Below are 25,649 nucleotides of genomic sequence, written 5' to 3' on the forward strand. Positions count from 1 at the left end.
AACTGTCTCCACCGGTGTTTCTCAACCCTGGCAACATAAAGAAAGGTGGTCCACACATCTTAAAGTTGCCACAGTTGAAAAGCACCGGTCTACAAAAAGTAGAAAGCTATTAGAAAGCTACTACACAAAGTAGAAAGCTATGGCAAATCTAGACAGCATACTAAAAAGCAGAGACATCACCCTGCCAACAAAAGTGCGTGTAGTCAAGGCTATGGTTTTCCCAGTTACAATGTATGGCTGTGAAAGTTGGACCATAAGAAAGGCTGAGTGCCAAAGAATTGAGGCCTTTGAACTCTGGTGCTGGAGAAGACTCCTGTGAGTCCCTTGGACTGCAAGGCGATCAAACCGGTCAGTCCTAGAGGGGAGATCAACCCTGACTGCGCTTTAGAAGGCCAGATCCTGAAGATGAAACTCAAATGCTTTGGCCACATAATGAGAAGGAAGGACTCACTGGAGAACAGCCTAATACTAGGAAAGATTGAGGGCAAAAGAAGAATAGGATGATAGAGAATGAGGGGGCTGGATGGAGTCACTGAAGCAGTAGGCGTGAGCTTAAATGGACTCCAGAGGTTGGTAGAAGACAGGAAGGCCTGGAGGAACATTGTCCATGGGGTCGCGATGGGTCAGACACGACTTCGCAACTAACAACAACAACAACAACACAAGTACGGCCTTCCCCAGCTTGCCTTCCCCAGCCCCTGGGGAACATATATAAAATAAACACTGTATCCCTTTCCAAAAGCCCAACACAATTTAGAAGAGAATCAAACATCCTGTGACAGAGTGATCAAACCAGTAACATCTCTTAGAAGAAAAACAACGAAGCGTAGACTAAATCCACTTCCACCCGAATTTTCCCCTAAATTACCCTGTTTTAAAATGCTCCAGGAAGGCCAGAAACCAAGCTTTGGTAAGGAGGCAATTTTGTACAGGATAGGAGGACCCGTCAAATATATTGGTCCTAGGTTATTTAGGGCTTTCTGGGTCAATACCTATAATTGTGCTTCGAAAGAGGGGGAATTCATGCAAATTAATTTGCCCGGGAATGGCCTTCTCTTGGTGCCAGAGACCAGTGAAACAATCTCATTGTAGATCGGTTTCGAAAGCACCGGAGAGAGATACAAATCATGAAACGCTTTGGGACCTAACGATATTGTATTTATATCTTCAGCGAGAATAAATTGTGTTAAAACTGTCCAGGGTGAGACAGTCTATATGGGCTTCAGATCTGCTCCATAGTGTTGATCTGTGTATTTTGCATGCCGGCACACCATCGGTTTGAATGGAAAATAATGAGTGCTACCACCTGGAAAAAGCACTTCTATTTGCCTTCAAGAGTCTTGTAGAGTACATTTTTCTAAGATGCAGTATTTGCCACAATGTTCCGAACAGACAAGAAACAACATAATTATCTTTGTATTTGTAGATAGATATTTTCCCTTGGGGTCCCGAATGCTTATTTTCGCAGATCTACTAGTGCTATTGAAAGAAGCAGAAAATGCAGCAGGAATGAAACATCATTTTATGTTACATTTATCTTTGCCCAATTGATTAGAAGAGCAATCTTTTGCTCCTGTGTACAATACGATATGATAAGCCATGACTACATCATACATGGATGCATAATTTACATAAAATAAATGGAGGACGTAAGCCCTTTATAAATTTATAATGATTATACTCTATCACTCAAAAGCAATGTCAACACTTCCCTCTGCTACTATAAAACTAGCTAACACCCTCCTTCTCTTGCTGTAGCAGTTTTCAGACAAAACAAAAAAACAAAAACAAAAACCAGGGGGTACCACACCAGTAAACTGTAGGTACTTTATATGTTACTTGTCTACACTTGCTACAAATCCTGAATGCAAGCAAAATGAAGTTTCTCCTCACCTTCCCAGTTTGTCATTTCCCACATCACAAAGGGATGAGGAAGAAATAAGCAATCCTAAAATTCTTTCTGGTTATTCCTCCCCCTCATACATCCCATAAAGTTTACATTTATTTTGCGAAAGTGAAGTATGTTTGTGTGTCTAGAGCATTCATAACTTAGCACTTAATTAAGTTGAATCTTATTTGTTGATGTGTTGACGAAGTTTGGAGTGACACACACAGCACCTCTTTCACACTCCCAAACATCACCAGGCACCCTATCTATCCTGTGCCACCTCTGCAACCACCATTTCCAACCAGTGTGGAACCTCTGATCCCCCATGCACTCCTGATCTGCTACAATTTCCATGTGCTCTTAGTAAACCACTGCTCTTGTTCAGCCCCATATAGCATTTCCTGAACTGCAGCCCTGTGCACCTCGCTTCCTCTCTTACCCAGCAGCAGCAATCTGCCTGCTGGTTTTGAACTTCCTTATCCATGTTGTCTTCCCCAATAATTTTCTCCCTACAAGTTTCCCATAGAAAAATGAATAGGGAAGCTGATAGGGAGGGAGGAAGGGAGGAAGGGAGGGAAGGAAGGAAGGAAGGAAGGAAGGAAGGAAGGAAGGAAGGAAGGAAGGAAGGAAGGAAGAAGGGAGGGAGGGAGGGAGGGAGGGAGGGAGGGAGGGAGGAAGGGACAGCAGTAAAAAAAAGCTAAAACAACCCTTGGTTGTATAAACAGAGGCACAGAATCAAAATCATGTGAAGTATTAGTATCATTTTATAAATCCTTAGTAAGATCACACCTGAAATACTGCATACAGTTTTGCTCACCACATTACAAAAAAGATGTTGAGACTCTGGAAAAAGTGCCAAGATGAGCAACTAAGATGATTAAGGGCCTGAAGACAAAAACATATGAAGAACGGTTGCAGGAATTGGGTATGGCTAGTCTAGAGAAAAGGACTAGGGGTGACATGATAGCAGTATTCCACAAAGAAGAGGAGGACTACTTATTTTCCAAAGCACCAGAGGGCAAGACAAGAAACCATGGATGGAAACTAATCAAGGAGAAAAGCAACCAGGAATTAAGAAGAAATTTCCTAACAGTGAGGACAATTAACCAGTGGAACAGCTTGCCTTTAGAAGTTGTGGGTACTTCATCACTGGGGGTTTTTAAGAAAAGACAGGACAGCCACCTGTCTGAAATGGTATAGGGTCTCCTGTTTAACCAGGGGGTTGGGCACGAAGACCTCCAAGGTCCCTTCCAGTTCTATTCTGACTGATTGGTTTCCGAGGCTCCTTGCCAGCTTCTACCAAGAAAACTCAACGCACAAATCAACAGGAAGTCAAAAGTCACACCTACTCCCACTGCTTTTTTGCCTATCAATAATAATAATAATAATAATAATAATAATAATAATAATAATAATAACAACAACAATAATAATAACAATAATAATAATAATTTTATTTCTATACCGCCCTTCTCCCGAAGGACTCAGGGCGGTGTACAGCCAATTTAAAAACACAAGACACAACAATAATTAAAAATTAAAATAATTAAATAGATTTGGCCGATTTAAAACCCCAAAAATTAAAATACCCCAATTTAAAATTATTATATTGACAGCCCTGCCTGGCGGAACACCAGGGTCTTCAGTGCGCAGCGGAACACCCGGAGGTCGGAGATTTTACGTATTTCCGGGGGCAGTTCATTCCACAGGGTTGGGGCTCCCACAGAGAAGGCCCTCCCCCTGGGTGTCGCCAGCCGACATAACTTGGCTGATGGCACCCTGAGGAAACCCTCTCTGTGGGAACGGACTAGTCGGTGGGAGGCTATTGGTGGCAGAAGACGGTCTCGAAGGTACCCGGGTCCTGTGCCATGGAGCGCTTTAAAGGTGGTAACCAACACCTTGAATCGCACCCGGAAGACCACTGGGAGCCAGTGCAGCTCACGCAGGAGGGGTGTCACGCGGGCACAACGAGGTGCGCCCATAACTACCCGCGCGGCCGCATTCTGGACCAGCTGGAGCCTCCGAGTGCTCTTCAAGGGGAGCCCCATGTAGAGAGCATTACAATAGTCCAGCCGGGAGGTGACAAGGGCATGAGTGACCGTGCGCAAGGCGTCCCGGTCCAGAAAGGGCTGCAACTGGCGGATCAGGCGAACCTGATAAAAGGCCCCCCTGGCCACGGCCGTCATATGCTCTTCTAAAGACAGCCGTGCGTCCAGGAGGACACCCAGATTGCGAGCCCTCTCTGTGGGGGGCAAAGATTCACCCCCAATAGTCAGCGATGGCACCTGCTGACTATATCGGGACGCCGGTAGCCACAGCCACTCGGTCTTGGAAGGGTTGAGTCTGAGCCTGTTCCTCCCCATCCAGACCCGCACGGCCTCCAGGCAGCGAGACATCACATCAAGGGCATCGTTGGGGTGGTCTGGGGTGGAGATGTACAGCTGAGTATCATCAGCGTACAGGTGACACTTCACCCCAAAACCACGGATGATCTCACCCAGCGGCTTCACATAAATGTTGAACAGAAGAGGCGAGAGGACCGACCCTTGTGGCACTCCCCATGCGAGATGCCTCGAGGTCGACCTCTGCCCCCCTGCCAACACGAACTGCGAGCGGCCGGAGAGGAAGGAAGAGAACCATCGCAAAACGGTGCCCCCTACTCCTAACCCCTTCAACCGCTGCAGCATGATACCATGGTTGATGGTATCAAAAGCCGCTGAGAGATCTAATAGGACTAGGACAACCCCTGTCCCGGGCCCTCCAGAGATCATCCACCAACGCGACCAATGCCATTTCTGTGCTGTGCCCCTGCCTGAAGCCCGACTGGTACGGGTCTAGATAGATAGCTTCATCCAGGTGCCTGGGCAGTTGTCGTGCCACCACACTCTCAACAACCTTCACCACAAAACGAAGGTTGGAGACCGGACAATAGTTAACTAATTCAGCCGGGTCCAGGGAAGGCTTCTTGAGGAGGGGCCTCACCACCGCCTCTTTCAAGGCGGCGGGAAAGGCACCCTCACTCAGAGAAGCAGTTATAATCCCCTGGAGCCAGCCTCGTGTAACTTCCCGGGAGGCCAGTACCAACCAGGAGGGACACGGGTCCAATAAACATGTGGCGGCACTAATCCTACCCAGAACCCTGTCCACATCCTCGGGAGCCACAGGATCAAACTCCTCCCAGATAATATTCTCAAGACCTACCCTCGTCTCCTCCCCCGGACTCACCCAGTCAGAGTCCAAGCCTTCCCGAATCCGAGCGGCTTTATCGTGCAGGAATTGCACAAAATCTTCAGCTCAACCCTGCAAGGGATCCTCCCGCACTCCCCCCCGAAGAAGGGAGTGGGTCACCCTAAACAGGGCGGCTGGGCGGTTCTCTGAAGATGCGATAAGAGCGGAAAAATGGTCCATGGTCATTTTGTTTTTGAACATGAAGGCAAATGAAATGCAATAAAACAAAAAATAAAAAATGAATTTCAGAAAAACCAAATGCAAATACATTGAATAGTTAGTATGTGAGCAGAGATGTTGGCCTAAGGCTAAGAAGACTTTGGAACAGTTTCTCAGTCTTTAACCAAATCTACCTCACAGGGTAGTCTTTAGGGAGAAAACAGAAGGAGAGAGCACTAGGTATGCTATCTTTGGTTCTTTAAGGAAAGTTGTGTAGAATTCAAACAAACTAACCAACCCAACAAGTTAGCTATCAAATAGTGAGATGTTCACATATGCACGGTACAAAATAACAAGCACAAAATGTAATCAATATCATAATGATTGCTTTCTCCTCTTTATATAATTTAGACGTCAATCATATACACACATACATTTGAAAAAATACCAGAACTAATAGGGTCAATATATATGCTGTCACCTCAGAAAAGAAATGTACATATTTTTCAGCAATATGGCCATTAGCATCTATAGAGTCAGCTGCTGGAAAGTGAAACAAATATTCAGACTTTGAACCAGTGTGCTAGCAGAAAGAAAACTACCTCCACTTCTAAATAAATACATGGTTAGAAGTTGGAACAAATGCAAAAAATAAAAATAAAAATTGAATAGAGCTAAATGCAGACCTTGGGCAGGTGTGACTCACTCATCTACATTAGTGGGATGATGTTTACTCCTTTCTTCCTATGCCTGAATTTTAATGGTTTATTTCATTTTAAAATGAAATAACCTGTTGTGGATAACCTGTTGTCAGACCTAGTTTGGGGTCTCAGTTTATGATAACCATTTGCAAGATAAATATAAGTATTTTGGTATTATCCAAGAAATGTCACACATTTCCGCGCTACGCCTCTTCCCAAAGGAATATATTTTTGCGCCACGATTTTTCTGCTGTAACCACACTTTGTGTAGGAAACGGATATAGGCATGCAGAACAAGGAAGGACAACTTTATATCAGGATATAATTGTACAATTGGTGTGAATTGTGTTATTCAAATACTGCCATGACACATGTGCCATGATATCCCATCCCCACCCAATGACACCCACAGAATAGATGTTTGCTTGGGCACAAAATGCAGAGTTTTATTAACTTAGTTTTAGTAACAATTGTAGTACTATGAATCCTTTCACAAGTTACTCCATCCCTAACTCCACTGATGCCCACAGAAAGGATGTTTGTTTGCTCGGGCCGAAAATGCAGAGTTTTATTAACTTAGTTTTAGTAACAACAGTACTAGGACTATAGAAAGATAAATCCTTTCACTAAAACACACTGTCTGTAGGACAGTGGTGGGTTGCCCCCGGTTCGGACCGATTCTATAGAACCAGTAGTAAAACCAGTGGGAGGCTCTGCCCACCCAACGTCGTCAGGAAGTTTCTGCACATGTGGCCCCATTCCGAACCAGTAGTAAAGATAAGTAGAACCCACCCCTGCTGTGGGATCCTTCTGAATAAACAGGAAAGGAAATTGCATTTTAGGACCACTATTTTCTGATTAAACACCTTGACATCTACATCCATTGTCAGAGTGGTCTTTGTCATCAGAAAGTGTCATTCAGAAAGTGCCTAAAAAGATTTAAAAGGAACCCCTAGAATCTTTGTCAGCAGTTGAATAACTCTAGTTAGCGTAACAATCAGTCGCTGTGATGCACCTCACACTCGTTTTATTTCTCTAATGTGACACAGTGCCAATGACAGTCTGTGACATTGATAACAGCAACTGTTTCTATTTCTCACCCCCTTGGAATATTTTTATATTTATTCTTCCAAAATAAAAATTAAAAAAGGAGTCTAAGCCAGACTCTCTTCCTTATAGCTACCCTTGAATATATATTAGGCACACTTTTCTTTGCTGAATCATTCCTTCAGTACCTGAATAGTCCATTAAAAACACAAAAATGTATATGTATATATATATATTTTCTAACAAAATGATTTGGTTCAAGCAGTAGTTAGTCAGAAACCACATTTCTCAATCACTGACAGATACCTCATGGAAACTTTTATTTCTAGCATGGATTAATGTTTCGGGACATTTGGTGGGTGAAGAAAGGTTACGGAAGACTCTGACCTGGAATGCTATAACCTCTGGCCCGCCTTTCAGCCCTTCCATTGCAAAGGTCTCCAGGTGCAGCTTAGGCAGCTGCAGGGCGAAGTCATTCCTGCTTGCTGTAGCCCATGACAGCGAGATCTGATCTCTGACCTAAAAGGGAAAAAACAGTATCAATGGTAATTCCCCTTCAGACACATTAACTGGGATGAAGTGGGTCCCCTTGAGTCCACTGAGTGGACTTGCATTGATCGCTGGACCTGAAATCCATGAATAAATTTAGGACTAATTGATTTTTCGTTGCAAATAAATCTCTAATTCAGAGTGCTGGGAGAGACTGTTAAGAAGAAAAAGCTTCCTCCTCTCTGGGCTGAAATGAGATAGGAAAGAAAGTCACTTAAGGCTCCCCGTTCCAGTGGGGCAGCCCGCAACTTTACAAGGAATGCACGGGGTCTAGGTTTAAGATGTTCAGATGCACAATAAGATGGACACCGTCACGACATTAATTTCAGCAAACATGCCATCAGTGAACCACTTTTTTTAAAAGCTCTCACATTCACATAAATATCCTACTCTCATCAAAGAAAACACTTTTAAGTTAATGAAGCTGTGATGTAGCAAAATTAGATTAAATAATGGAAATATTTTTAAGACTTCAGCTGCAGAACAGCTAATAAGAAGTGGTCATAAGTGCCTGTGGAAACACTAAGTCCAAATATCAAGTATTTTAACAGTAGTAAGAACTACCTGGACAAATAAAAGGGAACAAAAAGAAAATGCATAATTTTTCCAATGCCAAGTAATTGGGATTTAAAATATTTCGATGTTTAAGAAACAACAAAACGCAGAGCACCCTAAATGAGAGAGATCCATGTACTTGTGTGGACAACTACAATCTTATGCAATTGGTATTGTACTGCCACCTTCTGTTAAGGTGAGCAATACCTTCACTCATCTATAAAAATACAATGGGCAATATTTATAGTTTTTGATTGTTAGTTTCTATTTATACAAGATCAGATTCTACGCATAGATACTAGAGAATAAGCCTCTTGGGTAGGGGGCCTTCTGCTGAATATCACGGTATATCTTCCAGTAATACCAGAAAAATATCCACACACATCTTTAAGTCTGCTCATCTCCAGCAGTCACAAGCATTTATTTCTATTTGTAAGTAACAAGTGTCAGTATTACATGTGAATTCTAAACTATAAATTAGATTAAGCAGATTATCTCAACGTTTTTTTAAAAAACAACAACCCAGCATCATTGCCCATAATTTATTAGTGTGTTTGAACTAATCATTGAGATTAATTAGATTTGGATGGATTTTAACAAAACTACACAAGATTTTTTTTAATGGACATAGAAATATGGAAATTTTTCATCTCCATCTTCCTTGAAGAGAAAGGGACAGAAGATACAAAGGGTCATAATTTATGATGACTTTGGAACACAAATAACAAGGCTTACTTCCAAATAGGCAGTGCTGTGTTATATACAAATGTTATTTTTGTTGTTGTTTTATTAGAGAGGAAGTCCTTTGCTGCACATGTGATTTTGTCTTCTTAGTTTGCAAACTCTACTCTTGCAGCAATTAAACTGAACTATACAATCCTGTATCTCAGAGGCAATATGCAACAGAAATGTTTTTAGAATGGAAACAGGCATATAAATCGTTCCAGCCACATTCTCCTGCCCTGCTAGTAATTGATGCAATAGTTTACTACGTAAACATTAACACTATCATAAAAATGACTGCTGCATTCCACGTTATTAAGAAGAGCCTTTCGTATTAATGATTAAACGCCTATGTTTTTCCTTGTAAGTCATGAAGATGTTAAGAAAGCACTGCTTTAATCATTTTTTTTTTACTAATTTTGTCTGTGTGTGTGTGATTCCTGAAGATGTGTTAAATCAAATGCTGGAGATCTATATACCCTGCACCCTGGTCTATGGGAATAGGGAATCTTACATTTTCCTGGTTGATATAAAGAATTCCTGTCAATATTGGTAGCTGTCAAACGTATGCACTATAATGCAATTTTTATAACGGTGTGGGCCCTCCACACGTTTCTATCTGAACTATTTTAGGTTTAGGGTAGAGAGTATAGAAGAACAAAAACCATCTCTTGGGCCTTCTGCAATATGTATAATTTTGTCCAGATAGTCATCTTGCTTAATTACTACAAATGTCATTTTACTATATCTATAATAATACATTATCTCACTTGAATTGTTATAGACTATATATGTTAGCTTTTCGTCTTCTCATTGTAGCCAATATGCACCCAGATAAAAGAAAACGTTAATGTGGATTAAGGTTCTAAGAATTTATCAACATCAAACCACCAGTGTTTTGCCTTCTACCCTTCTGAACCATAGTCAATAGATCTAAATATTTTACTGCACCCTGGCCAATTCATTGTTTGATGTTTAAAAACGCACCCGGAATCAAAGAAAATTTATTAAATTTGAGCCCCCAAATGAGATACTATTAGCTTTGAAAGTCAAGTTTAACTGCGATATTGATGATTCTCTTTTTTCTGTGACAAAATTCACCAGGGAAACCCCTGATGTCAAAGTACCAAAGCAGATTGCTAATGTTGAAGGAGGAGGGGAGGAACAGCGCAAAGGAGAAGAGGGGGTGAGGCGAGAGAGGGAGAGATAAACAATGTAGACGCTGCAGAGATACAACAGTGGCAGGGCCAAGTCCTTTCACCTCTACTTATTTCTGCTTTGGTACTTTGCCGTTAGGTTATAACAATAAATTGGACAGTAAAAGAAGGAACATATCCTTAAAATGCAATATAAGGCTAGGACATCAGCCAAAAGGAATGTAAATGTTCCTCAGATGTAAAATTCCAGATTACATAAATCCAAATATTTATCCTAATGTTTTAATTATTTAGAACGGGCTGCATTGTGTCTTCCTTCCTTCCTTCCTTCCTTCCTTCCTTCCTTCCTTCCTTCCTTCCTTCCTTCCTTTGCTTAATTACTTAACTAAGGGGGGGTTGCCCGATTATTTTCAATATTGTTTATTAAACTCAAACCTTACATGGATAAGGGAAAGAGAAATGCTTGTTATACATAATGCTCCTTTTCCCCCTTTTTCACTAGCTAACTCCGAGCGTCCAATTTCAAACTGCAGTTGGGGACTATGTTTTTTGAATATTGCTATTATAGCATAAACATTAATTCACAGGGACAACTAGCACTGCCATTGTTGTACAGGAGAAGGGTTTTTTTCCTGCTTTCCTTCCTGACATGCTAGGTATCCATGTGAAATCTGAGGGACGGGGGGGGGGGGGGGGGGTTGTTGTTTTTTGTTTTTTTTAATAGGAAGATACATTTCCATTGTGTGAACATTCTTTCCTGCAGTCTGGAATGTTCTAGTACAGCTCAGGGAAAAGTAGATATTTGAGGTTTTGCAATTCCACTAATGCCCACTAATTCAGTGTACTTACAAAAGAATATCCCCTTCACACATTTTCCCACAGTGTTGATCTGAAGCATAAAAGAAAGCACCTAAGTGTATGGTTAAAGTCTGGCATGTTGCATACAAACTGTAGATTTTCAAGGACTTCAAAGCTACGGGAAGATAGGACATTATACATGTGTCCTTTCACTCTGAGGCTGAAAATAATCCCTCAAAACTAAAAGCAATTGTTTAACAAAACTGTACCAAAGAAAAAAATGGAACGAAGGGGCTCTACATATATCCCCCTAAAGCACTGGGGTTTTTTCTACACAAAGAAAAATATTTTCTTCTAAAGAAGATAAGATGATTCCCAACTTTGATAGGAATATGCTGTGAAGGAAATTGCAGAACTTAGTCCAATCTTTCTTTAGGATTTCCAGAATAAGGGCGTGATCAATACAAAGCCAAACTGACATCTTTTTTTGTACATATTTTAAAAGTATTTCTAAAATCTGCAAATATACTGCTCAAAAAAATAAAGGGAACACAAGCAGAAGACATCCGAGATCTGAATGAATGAAATAGCCTTATTAAATACTTTGTTCATTACATACAGTAGTTTATACACTGCTCAAACAACTAGAGGGAACACAAAACTACTGTATGTAATGAACAAAGTATTTAATAAGGCTATTTCATTCATTCAGATCTCGGATTTCTTCTGCTTGTGTTCCCTTTATTTTTTTGAGCAGTGTATATTCTAAAACATAGAAGACCAAAGCTTCTTATGTCCTGCCCAAAGATTCTATTTTCTATTGTGAACTGAGATTGTTTAATTTCTCATGCATCCAAACAGACATGCCTGTATTTAAAAAACAGAGTTATTGGTTTATATCTGTTGTACAAAGCTGTCTCAGTATATAGACACCCATGGTTTGGGTGGTGGTGAAGGGAAATAGATAAAAAGTGAAAGCATCTAAACATATAAGGTGGTTGTTTACAAACCAGTTGTTAGGTACGACACAATATATTTTTTTAAATGAATCAGGTCACACATGTGGTAAAGAAATCTATATATAGGAGCGTAAATGTATTCAAAGGTAACACTGGATAAGAAGTCCCCAAAGTGTAAAGACTACATATGTTTATTTGCTTCTCATTTCTACATTTTGGAAACAGACGCAGTTTTCTGAGGGAACTGTGACGAGACTCTTGGTGAGAAAAGGAGGGGAATAAAGGTGTCAAAAGTTAGCTTGTAATTAAAATTTTCTATTTGATGGTTCATCTGGGAACATTTTCCAGATGATTTATGCAAACAGATACAATAAAGGCAGATTTGTCTGCAGTAGCTATGATAGGCATGGGAATTTTGCATATGTAGCCATTGGTAAAATCCTTTCTCTTTGCTGTAATTTTAAAAAATACCCCAATTTGAACAAATACTATAAAACTATAAAATATTTTTATATGAAGCAAACAATAAGGAACTACCATTCCTCATTGCTATTATTGTGTCCAGCTGGTCTGGGACTCTTCCTCCCATCTCAAAAGACCTTCATCAATGCAACACAGCAACAGTCCATGGAGGCCATGGTGAGTGGGCCATTTTTCCCCATAGCAAGCTACTCTAAGAATGATTAAAAGCAGGTGCCCAAATTATCTTGTTTTTCTTCACCCTCCTCTGCCATTCTTTTAAGGCTGTAACCTTAAAAGTCAGAGAATCTGGATTTTATCATCCTAATAACCTTTAGCTCCTTGATGGGAACTTTCCGAGCTGAATGGTGGGGCATAGATGCTAAGGAGAAAAGAGAAAGCCAAGGTTATTCTTTGAACAATGTATAAAAATGGGGTTTTCATAATGAAAGCTAAAGACAAAGGACATTCCACTGAAGGCTCTGGGGATCACACAGGCTAACTTGGAAGGCATGATACCGCCATGTTTTACACACGATACTACAGAGCAAAGCAATAAATATGCAGAGGCTGCAGTTTTAAAAATGGGCTGTTTCAATATTCTAACTCTCACTTTTTAACTGAGTTTTAAAAACACACACAGCATACATTTCCATAAATTGAAAAGAAATGTTATTGGAGCTTTTAGAGCAAGCAAAAGCAGAAAAGGACGTAAGCATTATACATTGGACCAAAGGGTCTGGATCCCAATTAGGCTCATGTCTCAGTTGTGCACTGAAATTGATAAAACTAGATGCATAAACATCTAGAATTAGTAACATGTTTATAAGTTTAAGTCTAATTATTTAGTGTTTAACTCACCTATTGGGGGAAATTGTTTCCCTGTTTACAAACTACAACATACATAGAAGGAGCGAACAACTCTTAATTTCAGCTTTTTGAAAATGATCCAAGGACTCTGACTTGTTCTGTTTGCTCAATATAAATCAATATTTACTTATACTGATAAACATGATTCCAACACTTAGTTTAAATGTGTTGATTTTACCTATATCCATTATAATCTAGAGAACTGTTGACATTTACTGGGCACACATGTTAACCTCTAGATACTATAATGTATTAATATATTTGTTCATATTTGTGGGCTCTGGAAATGAAGTAAACTATAACCGTATGTGTTTTCCAATCTTATAAATGTACAATTAGAAGAAATAAATACTTCTTGTAAATGAATGGAGGGAGGTAGAACTTTTTTAAAATAAATATGACACAGTGTTCTGAGATGCTATCTTTCCTAGCTGGAGCAAAATTGGAGTTTTCTAAACAAAACCTCTGACATTAGGCATTCACTGTATCAAAGACAGTCTCCAGTAGTTAACATATTTCAAATGCAGATTTAGTATTTGGTAGAAGGGATGCTGAAAATTAACCAGTGTGAATAAAGTATTGCTTTAATGAAAGCTCCTAAGAACCAAATTCATGTGCTCATTCAACTAAAAAAATTCATTGGGTGGTTTGTTCTAATTACCATGTTTCACCTCCAGTTACTTTCATAGAGTTGTTGGGAAATAAAGGAGTTGCTGGGAAGTTAAAGAAGACACTTGGAATACTGCATCCAGTTTTGGTCACCACAATATAAAATAAGATGTTGAGACTCTGGAAACAGCACAGAGAAGAGCAACAATGATTAGGGGGCTGGAGGCTAAAACATACAAAGAATGGTTACAGGAATTTACTATGTTTAGTCTAATGAACAGAAGGTCTAGGGGTGACATGATAGCACTATTCTAATATTTTTTTAAAAAAAATTTGATTTATATGCCGCCCTTCTCCGGAGACTCAGGGCGGCTTACAATGCGTTAAGCAATAGCCTTCATACTTTTGTATATTTATACAAAGTCAGCTTATTGCCCCCACAAACTGGGTCCTCATTTAACCTACCTTAGAAAGGATGGAAGGCTGAGTCAACCTTGAGCCTGGTAAGATTCGAACCTGCAGAAATTGCACGCAGCTGTGTTAATAACAGGGTGCATTAAACCACTGTACTACCAAGGCTCCCTATTTGAGGTGCTACTACAAAGACGTGGGGGTCAAACTACTTTCCAAAGCACCAAAAGGCAAGACAAGAAGCAATGGTTGGAAACTAACCAAAGAGAGAAGCAACCTAGAACTAAAGAGAAATTTCTTAACAGGGAGAGCAATCAACCAATGGAATAGCTTGCCTTCAGAAGTTGTGGTTGCTCCTTCACTAGAAGTCTATGGAGATTCTCAGTCATCCAGGTCATGGTTCTCCCAAAGGTACTTTTTCAAGAGACAACTGGACTTTCTGGTTTTTCTTTGAAGACGTTTCACTTCTCATCCAAGGAGCTTCTTCAGATCTGACTTCATTCCCCGCCATCCAGTCAGAGCTAAAGAAGCTTCTTGGATGAGAAACGAAACGTCTTCAAAGAAAAAAACAGAAAGTCCAGTTGCCTCTTGAAAAAGCACCTTTGGGATTCTTCATTGGAAATTTTCAAAAAGAGACTGGACAACCATTTATCTGAAATGATATAGGGTCTCCTGTTCGAGCAGGGGTTTGGGTTAGAAGATCTCCGGGGTCGCTTCCAATTCTATTATTCTATGTTCTTAAAAAGTGAGGGAAGAGTTCCATATACAGAAGCCAGACCTGTTTGGCAGGATAAAAATGTAATCATCAGTAACCTCTAAAATCAGTGTTAGTTCTCTAACTCATCAGAAAGAGCAACATGACTTATTTCACCTACAGGAGCTAAAGTAAGAGCAAAATTCCCTATACTGGGCATAGGGAAAATCTAATGATGGGAAGGAGTGGATAGCTTTCATAATGATTAAATGCTAAAAGATGTTAAATATTGTGTTCCAAATTTAAGGAAAGCTAAGGCTTCTTTTCCAGAAGCACTATAGACTTTTAAACAATTGTAGCAACCATGATAATATTCCAATATGTTATTGGCCCAACAAAAATTGAAGACATACTCTTGATTTGTTTTGCCAACTAGGTAGAAGAATGGTGGATCAAGAGGGAGACAGCTTTCATTAATTGTTCAAGTCAATTTGTTCAAGTCAACTTATAAAGGTTTTCCCAAGGGTCTCAGAGGCCAAAGTCCTATGTTACCACAAAGCTCTTCCAAAATATCAATTAGTTCAAAATATACAAATGAGACAATTAATTTTGTTTGACAACAAATTGCCTCTCAGTTTATTTCTTAGCTCAGTTTGAAGTATTATTTTTACTACAGAAGCGCTTTGTTTATATTACTGCTGTTTTCTAGTAACTATAAAATTGCTTTTGGTTTCATTTTGTTTTATTGCAGTCTCTCTGAAAGACGAGATGAAAATGAATGCAATTACTTTACAAACAGATTTTAGTATTTTAGAAAAAGTGAATTTCTGCATGTTAAAAACAAGTTTAACATCTAACTATCCATAACAACCTAAATTTGTATATCTCAATTAATTTTAAATGTTTATTTGTGTAATATACGTATCACAAGATGTTCTTCACTGATAAAAATGGGGGGAAAGTAAAAAACATTAAATACACACCCATGCACATATACACACACATTAAACAGAGTCTATGTCTTCTTGAATTAAACAGGAGAGCTTTAAACTCACTCTTTGTTTTCAAGGGGCCACTCATGAAAGTGCTTCAATTTGCCTGGTTTTTGATGTATGTTTTCCTTTATTAATCTCTTGCTCTGTTTCATTCCCCTTACTGCAAAACAATTTTGCCACACTTCTAATTTTGTAGGTATTTCCTATTCAGGTGAGTTAACATAGTAACTGCATCCAGAGATAATACTGTGCAAAGTCTAAAACAATTATCTTGATTCACATACAGCATCTGACGACCACAGTTCAAGTTAGGAAGGAGTTGTTCTTTAGAATAAATCAGCCACAAGTCTGTTAGGTTGTTATCATCCCTTCTTTTAATTAAATGTGCTTAGGCAAAAACATTGCCTGAAACTTCTTAGGTATTTTGCTGAACTCATCTTTGCATCAAAGAGGCACTTTTGTCACCCTTTTTAAAGCTTGCCTCCAGATAGTGACAAGTTCATCTGTAAGAGATTTGATGTACAGTAGAGAATTTATTTGGTACTTGGAGGATGTTACTCCAGGGAGATGGTGTGAACTGGATGACCTCAGGTCTCTTCCAAATTTCCTTTTCTACAGTATACAGGCTTTTACATTCTAGTCCAGTCCAATCCAGCTTTTAATAATTCAGGAATGAAGTGTTCAGTTAGATTTATTCCTAGGTCAGGAAGTGTAGGATTGCAGTGAGAAACCATTATCACTGCATGATTCAGTCAACTGCATGTTTTTTTAAAATAAATAAAAAGACTGTACAAGAATGACTATGCAATCCTATGCAAACCTTCTGGTCATAGGTCTAACCGCAACTGATTGAATTTACTTCTGAGTAGACACACCTATGCCTTGCACTGTCAACGTTTCAGCCAGAATAAAAATGAGACAGTTTTCTATTATTTATCAATAGAAAATTCAATATAATATAATTCTGCAAACTTTTTTCTAGCATATAAAAAAAGAGTACAGTATACTAAAGTCTGAACTCAGTTGGATGAAAGAATAATTTGATCCAGGCCCTTTTAAGCAAACACTACACACTATGCCAAAGCTATTCTGTATTTGTGGGATGTACACAATAATTTGTCCCTGATGAACAGATTGCATTGACCTTGAGCTGGAAATGAACCCATGTCTGGAGAAAATAACTGCATTAACTAATTTCACAGTACTCCACACAAGGATGTTTCCTCACTTAAGGCAAAGTATACAATACCCATGAATTAAAAACAAAACAAAAAAAACCTTCAGATTTTTAAAAAAAATTAAACCAGACAAGCTCTGGCATTAGTTACTTAGATATGTCTCAGCTAAAACAGTTAAAACACATGGATATGACATTCTGCAATATCTTTATCTTTAATTTGTCAAGGTTTTTAAATCCCTCTTGAGCTAGAGTGCCATTTTTAGCTTGGCTAGGTCAGAATGACACTGAACAATATGAGTGATGACACACTAGGCAGCTATCTGGACAGAGATGTCATCAGCAAGCCAGCTGTGCTAACACCTGTATGTCCTGCACAATGGATCCTTGGGAACACAGATCAAGAAAATCAGGTTACTGGGGATCTAAACAAAGAAGATGCTTAAAGTATTTGCAAAATAGCTCCCTAAACAACAAATGGGATTATTCAAAGGAAGGGAAGAAAAGAATCTCTCAATGTAATCAGCATAAGTCTATGAAGATAAAACAAGCGATAACAAATATTTTTTTCCATTGGGATAATCTTACGAATTAACAACAAATGTTATGCTTTCAAAATGTTGGGAAATGTTTGGTGTTTTTCTGTTGGTTTCTGTACCTACTGGCCTGTTTCACTTGTGGCAGGTGGCAGGCTAGTAGGCAAAAGCCAAGAATAGGTTCAATCACCTAAGAACAGCCTCCAAAATCTGTCACTTTCCTGCCAAGGCTGTTTGAACACTGCATTTGTATTTCCAGCCCAAGTAAAAACAAGGTCATAACTCTAAAAAAAAGTAAGGTACAATAAGAGGAATACCTAATTACAAAGGCACTAAGCTAGTATGCTGTACCGATAAACAATGAATATAAATAAGTACATCTGTGCATAATCCCAAATAAATGAAGTTCCCTGGCCCTTTTATTTAAACATTTTAATTCACTTAAAATTTGATTGATTTGGATGTTCTGATCTATCTGTATTCACTATGGATAATTCAAGTCCTCAACACTGCTTCAAGGTTCAATACACTGCTAAAGATACAAGTGGCACAAAATGAATACTAAAATAACACAACAGTGCCTCCATGCTGAGCACCAGAAGTAGCACCAAACAACATTTCTGTTGATACAGCTACAATGGTGCTGACCTTTATGATAAAGGCATTATGATAAACAAGCCTGAATTATGTGGTGTGAGAATCAGCAGAATTCTTGGAATATTCTCTGCTAGAGAACAGGAATCCTTGGGTTTTTAAATAAACTGTTATACCTGATTCTTCAGATGAAAAACCAAACTGCCATCTTAAGAAGATGCAAGCCTTTACTAAGAAAGGCAAACGCATGTGTCACATTCTTCTCCATGTTTTGATATATGAGTGGGCAGTGCCTCCTGATTTCAGACTGTGGCAAGTAACTTTTTCAAAGTTGGACAAATAAAAATTACCTTTGGGAAAGTAGATGTAATGGAATACAAATGTTATGTGAGGATCACTGCTCATGAATCTATTTTCACTCTTTTACACACATAAGTAAGGTGGGTCCCAACAAATATAATATCCAACACATACCTCCACTTTACTTTCTATACTTCTTTTAGTGATACACGACAAGGTTTTATGTTAGGAAAAAGGTTAGGTTAGGTTAGGTTAGGTTAGGTTAGGTTAGGTTAGGTTAGGTTAGGTTAGGTTAGGTTAGGTTAGGTTAGGTTAGGAAAAATGACATGGCCCCTGAACAAAATAGATGTTAGTTTCAGCTGATAGTCCGAATTACATCAACAGTGAGAACCGATACAGAATCTCAGTTTGCTTTATAGGCCATAAAACCATTAAGATTTGGTACAAATCACATACATACAGGTAGTCCTCAACTTAGGACCATAATTGAGCCCAAAATTTATCTTGTTAAGTGAGAATTTGTTAAGTGAGTTTTGCCCCCATTTTACGACATTTCTTGCAACAGTTGATAAGTGAATCAGTGAACTTGATAAGTTAATAACCTGGTTGTTAAGTGAATCTGGCTTCCCCATTGACTTTGCTTGTTAGAAAGTTGCAAAAAGTGATCACATGATCCCGGGACACTGCAATGGTCATAAGTATGAACCAGTTGCCAGGTGTCTGAATTTTGATCACATGATCCTGGGGATGCTGCAAAGGCTGTAAACTGTGAAAAACGGTCATAAGTCACTTTTTTCAGTGCCATTGTAACTTTGAACAGTCACTAAATAAACTGTTCTAAGTCGAGGACTACCTGTACTAGTTAAATTTAAAAGACTATTGCTGTTCTTCCATCCAGCCAGTTACTTGTTGAATACTAATCAACTTTTGTAAAATGATACACATTTACTTTTGAGTAGGTCTATTGGTTTCGAAGAAATTTCCTTCCAAATTAGTCACACCTTTAACTACCACGAAGAACAAGTGTCTGAAATTCATACTATGTTCTGAAGGACAAACCTTTGGAACACCTTTCTTCAGGAGAGAATTGAAATTTGCTTGCTGTCCCTATATTTGAAAAGGAAATTGCTTGGATAGAATGAAAAAGAGATGAGACTTTATAAATGAACAGTCTTCTTGAGAAGAGGAGTCTGCTGATTCCTTTATGTTAGGTCGATTTAGGCTTTGTTTTTAGACAGTGTAGTAGAAGTTTCAATGACACTCTATTGTCTATATGTGTTTATTACATGTATTTATTATTATAGAAAGACTGTGAGTTCAAGTCCTGCCTTAGCCCTGAAAGCCAGCTGGGTGACCTTGGGCCAGTCACTCACTCTCTCAGTACAACTCACCAAAATCCAGAAACAAATATAAAACATACATAAATTCTTAATTGCAAGACTAAGGAATTATTCTCTCAATAAAGAGACAGACACAGACTGACAGGATGCATCAGCAATAAACTAAGCTGTAGAGAAGCAACTGCATGGAGGGCTTTAAACAATATAACTCAACCTATTAACTCCAGACTATTAGAACTTCAGCTCCCAGAATCCATAGCCAGCATGATTATTTAGTTCGGTACTAGGAATTCAGAGAGTGGTAAACTGAAGGCTAGATTAGAACCAGGGAAAGAAGGAAAGGTCACCAAATCCAAAGAGAATGAGAAACTCATCCTCAACTGAATAGTTTGGCAAAACAGATTAATGTTCATTTCATTCAAAAATATAAATGTGTTAAATAAGCATTGTAAGGCTCTGCTAAGCTGGCTAAGACATTTTAAACAGTTATTTGAGCTCCCCAAATTCTATCACAGCTCATCTTAAAGAAGGCAAATGATTAAAGAATTGGTCTGAGATTATTTCTGAGGTATGCCTTCTTAATGTTCTCTTGGCTTTTCATTTACATGTGATACAGAATTTATCACATGTAAATATTACAATAAATAAAGGAGCATGTGCCAATGCACTCGTGCACAGGGACATGGTAGATTGGCTACTCTGGCTCCCTCAAGGTATGGCCCCCTAAACTCTTCCACTACAATCTGTGTGAGGTGGAAGGGACTGGCATTGCATCATATCCCTTTGTGTGTACATGTGAGCATAGGCGTAAACCCGTGCTCCTGTACTGGAAAGAACCACAAATTCTTTTCTGAACACTAAAGACTGAGAGTAATTTGCTCATTTCCACCGGTGATATGATGAAACTGACAGCAACATTAGTGATCCAAAACCCAGAGATACCTTACTGTTGTCACTCTCCACATTACATGCTGTATTTGATCCAATTTATTTAACTTAAAAGGATGGAGTCATTTAAAGAACATCCATTTGGAAAATATCTGTTGTATGCTTATATTTTCCGTCATTGTGTATGTGTGTGACAGTGTGTGTGAGAGAAGAAGCAGCATGGTCAAATTATCAGTGTCAGCTATTGCTGCAGATTAGATTAGTTCATTATTTTGCTTTTGCTAACTTTACTAGGTCAGTGTTTTTCTATATAGAAATAAAACCTATGCATGCAACATTTGTATTATATAGTTTCCTTCCATTCTGTTCCCTTCCCTTCCCTTCCTTCAATTTTGTTTTTAATATGGTTGGGAATATTTAAATGATTTACCAAAACATACAGAATCTGGGCTGTGATGGGTTTTTAAAAAAATGAAACATTAGCTATAAAGCCTGCCCCCCCTCCCCCCCTCACACACACACATGTTCTTGCAAGCAATCTGGCAATTCAGGCCAGAAAAGTAACTGACTAAAATATTAATGCATACTATTATTTAGGGTTTTTTTGTACAGTAAAACAGTGAGAGAGTATTACCACAAAATTTAGAAAGAGTGTATTTTCTAAATCTTTAATTGTAAAAACAGACCTATTTGCTAGCATATAATAGTGAGAACTTTTCTGTATATAATATTATTTTACAATTATATTTCTCATTCCATTAGCATTTTCTAGCAGAAAAAGCAGTATCAAAGTACAATTGCTTGAAATACAGCTATACCAGTAGATGATGATGTGCTATCAAAAAATAATACTTACATTTTGAAAGATAGATTCCACTGATTTCATATGACTAACAATTAATTCTTTGTCTCTGTTGAATGAATAAAAAGATAATGTTCTTATTGTTGTTTTACTTTTAAAGTTTTATTTTGTTGCTTTTACTCTTATATTGTCTATTTTTTATAATGAATGTTTTTGTTAATTACCTATCATCATTTCCATTATAAATTTAATTTTTATTTGTATGATATGTCATTGAACAGGAAGCTGAAGAGCAGGTAACATGTTTATATATGATATTCATCATTACCTTTGCCCCAAGGTTTGTTGTCTTCAGGTAATTTCAGTGTCATATGCAAAAATGTTTAGCTGAGTTAACTATAAAGTAACTAGCACAAGCAATAATTTCCATTCTTTTTTTTCTGCTTTAGAGTCAACTCTATGCTTCTTGTATACGGTTGATTGATATCAGGCCTAGTTTATAAAAGGTATCAGAGATAGCACTGGAAGGGATGACTGTCTTTCTAAGTTTTGTTACTGAACTTTTGCATATGCTTCCAGAAGTTCAGAAAATGTTTCTTATGGTTGAAAAAATTCTAGAATTCTCTACAAATACAAATCAATAAGAATTTTTGAGGATAAAAAATGCTCTTGTTTTATCATCCCAATCCATGAGTTAAATACATAAGCAAAAATACCCACCGTCAGATAGGTGAAGTGGCTGTATAACCTCAATTTTCTTGGCACCTCTGAAAGAACTAGAACAATACGGGAACAACTAGATCAGTGTTTCTCAACCTTGGTAGCTTGAAGATGGGTGGACTTCAACTTCAACTCCCAGAATCCCCCAGCCAGCAAGCTGGGAGTTGAAGTCCACCCATCTTCAAGCTACCAAGGTTGAGAAACACTGAGCTAGATCAAAACAATCCATTTTGTCCAGATGAAGAAACTTTTCTAACTTCAAATATTTTTCACTCATAGGCTATTTGGCGGAACACAAATTTGAAAGTCTCTGGAAACCTTGTAGCATCTTCTGGGTGCTAGTATGTGAGTACATCTATATAACCCCTAGTTTTCTACATGGTCTATGATTCAAAATTATGAGCTAACATAATTTAATTATGTTTATCTCATGCAGTTTTTATCTCCACTAATCTTTAGCGGTACGTCTTCTGACCAGTTTAAATCTGAAGAAAAACTTGCCACAAGGAACATATCTAAAAGGCTATTTTGTTTGTGTCATTGTAGCTGAAAAGTTGCTGGTTTTGTCATGCATGAAAGCTATGCTAGGTGTACCTTCTGGTATGCGCTGTTTTGATTACCTTAGAAGAATGTTGGGCTACTTGCTTTTGCTATGCATTTATTACTTGCCAATTCTGAGCTTTTAGTCAAGAGATACACGAATGACTGTACTTGTGTGCTGTTACAACCTCAGGGCCAGTGTGTACTTGTAGGTACATGAGTATTTTGATACACGTGCTGTACTGTTCAACTATCATATATACCATCATATACTAACGTCTCTTCCCATCAAAACTACTTTGACTTTTGATCAGATGGTTCACTCAACCCAGGTAGACCTTAGGGGTAAAACTCAAGACACGTTCATGCTTCTGTTGATCACACCCCATCCGAGGACATTGAAATGATTGAAAAGGGCCATTAATATGTTGAACTAAGTTCTTTCTCTTCAAGAGGATCTTTTACTACCATTTCAAAGACAGGCAGCTGTACTTTTTGTTTTCCAGCGCTGCATTATCCAGGACTAAAAATCCTTTGCATGAAAGTAAGAATTGATCTTTTGTCTGTTTCAAGTGATCTCCCCAAGGCCCCCCGTGCTCACTTGGCTGCCATGCGGAGGGCACTCTCTGCATCATGGATGCTCTCTTCCAGCCGACGCTTGTCCTGCTCCAGCTGGGTAAGATGTCTATTGAGCTGACGCAAAGATTGATCTTTTCTTCTCAGCTCCATCTTTGCCTCGGAGAGACTCTGAGAGCAGACAGAAAACAGAGTTACTTGTCAGCTCTGATAATTAACTTCAATTTATGCCATAGGCTATTAAACAAAGAGGAATACAGACTGACTGTGAAATAGATTGGGGCTATTTTCAAAGAAAAAAAATAGCAATGGATTCCTCTTAAACATCCAGAACATTGCAGATTTAACTGCTTTATATTAATAATAAAAACAAGAACTGTCCCGATCTGTACACGAACACATATATGATAAAACAGCTCCATAAATATTATCTTATTTATTATCTTAGGGTTCAATAATGTGAATTAAAAGAAGAATTATGCTGGATTGCACCAAAGGCCTGAGTAGTCCAAGATTCTGGTCCAAGAGCAATAGCTAGATTTTATGGGAAGCCTACAAAAAGTATTCTCCCATAGCAAAGAGCATCTGAATCCATAGGTGGAAAGACAAAGAAAATTACTGCTTGGAAAAGAGGGAATAGAAGAAGTAATTGGAAAAAGAAACACCTACCTATCCTACAGCTCTTTTAACTGTTCAGTAAAGTTCCAATTATAAACATACACACATTTTTGCCATTTTTCAAAATGGATTACATAGTTTCTCTTCCTTCAAGGTTGCTCCAGGATAGGCTCTAATAGTCAATGCTTCAACTAGAAAATTAGTTCAGATGGATAAAATGCAAACTGTTTCCCAAAGGAGGAACAACTAAACAACTTTGCATGCAAAATGCAAACAAGTCTTTTATATGAATTGCTGTAAGGTTATATTTTTCAAAGGCTTCTGAACTGCTGTGGTACAATTTCAATTCAAAGCTTCTTTTTATTTGGCTTTCTCAAGTGTTGGACGGTCTGACAATTGTTATAGACATTCTTCTAATGTCAGCACTGTATTTGCTTCTTGGTAATATGCTTTCCTCCGTATGGCAGTTATACTTACTTGCAGGAAGAAGTAATTTCTAAAAATGCTTTTTCATAAATGAATTTTATTTTTACTACTATGATGATTAGTAAAGGTTTTCTGTGGCTGGAATAAATTGCTATATGCTTTGTGGACAAATTAAAAAGTTTCATACTGGAGCCAGGAATTGTGCTGTATATGCTACCAGCAATATGTGAAAAGCTGGCATTGTATTGAATGCCTAGGAAATCTATAGAATGTGTAATGTTTTTAGGAAAAGTATGCAATGGCTGTGTTATTATAATATGCTACATACTTTCCCTAGGCGTTGTATATAATACCTAGGCATTATGCAGATTGACAAGAACTATTTTGGCAAAGTATGAAAGGAGAGTCATGAAAAGGGTTTAGGTTAGGGTTAGGCTAGCCCTAACCCTTTATTGAAAAGACATATATGAAAATGAAGGACAAAATGCGAAATAAAGTACAGGACTTTCTTATTGAAAAAAAAAGAGAAAAAGACCTACTATTGTAGTATTGACTTACTTGGTGCAAGTAGGAAGGCTAGAATGGAATTTTAGCAGGAGTATTTTTTACTTTGCCAGTTTTCCTTTTGCCATTGCATAGAATGCCTAGGAAATGTGTGAAATATTAAGCGTGTCATACTTTGACATTCTATTTTGGGCATTTTATAGATTTCCTTGGCATTCCATAAAATCCCTAATTTCACATACTGATGGTAATATACAAATATTTATGGTGCTTTGCAACTCCTTCTAACAATTTTTTTCTGAGAATCTGAAAAGTCAGGAAGCAAAAAAATAAAATAAAAATAAAAATAAAATGGAATACTAATTTCCAGAAAGACTAAGTATGCATACACTTCCAAAATTCAACAGATCAATAGAAGTTCAAAAGCCCTATACAGATTATTATACTATACTATAGTATAATACTTTATACTATACTATACAGATTATTATAGCAGAGGAATGATCCCATTTTGCATTTGAAAGATGAGTACTTATCTGAAAGAACATTTCGCCTCCAGATTCATGAATAAAGAACCATAATCCAAGATCTGATTCAAGATTCTTTCCTTATATGGATCATTATATAATCTCTCCAATCTCTCCAAGGCTCAAGGTTGACTCAGCCTTCCATCCTTTCTAAGGTAGGTGAAATGAGGACCCAGTTTGTGGGGGCAATAAGCTGACTTTGTATAAAATATACAAAAGAATGAAGGCTATTGCTTAATGCATTGTAAGCCGCCCTGAGTCTCCGGAGAAGGGCGGCATATAAATCAAATTAAAAAAAA

The 25,649-nt window shown here is 38.2% G+C and overlaps 1 protein-coding gene across 1 annotated transcript in view; it reads right to left on the reverse strand.

The window, feature by feature from the left end:
* CCDC171 (coiled-coil domain containing 171) overlaps positions 1-25,649 on the reverse strand; it is a 186,868-nt gene that overhangs the window by 40,727 nt on the left and 120,492 nt on the right. The window contains exons 21-23 of the mRNA XM_070935543.1: positions 23,301-23,446; positions 21,494-21,548; positions 7,411-7,542 (exon numbers count right to left, since the gene is read on the reverse strand). Coding sequence (XP_070791644.1) covers positions 7,411-7,542; positions 21,494-21,548; positions 23,301-23,446 — 333 coding nt within the window. The remainder of the gene's footprint in view (positions 1-7,410; positions 7,543-21,493; positions 21,549-23,300; positions 23,447-25,649) is intronic.

This window comes from Pituophis catenifer, unplaced genomic scaffold (assembly GCF_029215685.1).
Source record: "Pituophis catenifer annectens isolate HBS135680 unplaced genomic scaffold, rPitCat1.0.hap2 SCAF_2, whole genome shotgun sequence".
In the NCBI taxonomy this organism is placed as follows: Eukaryota; Metazoa; Chordata; class Lepidosauria; order Squamata; family Colubridae; genus Pituophis; species Pituophis catenifer.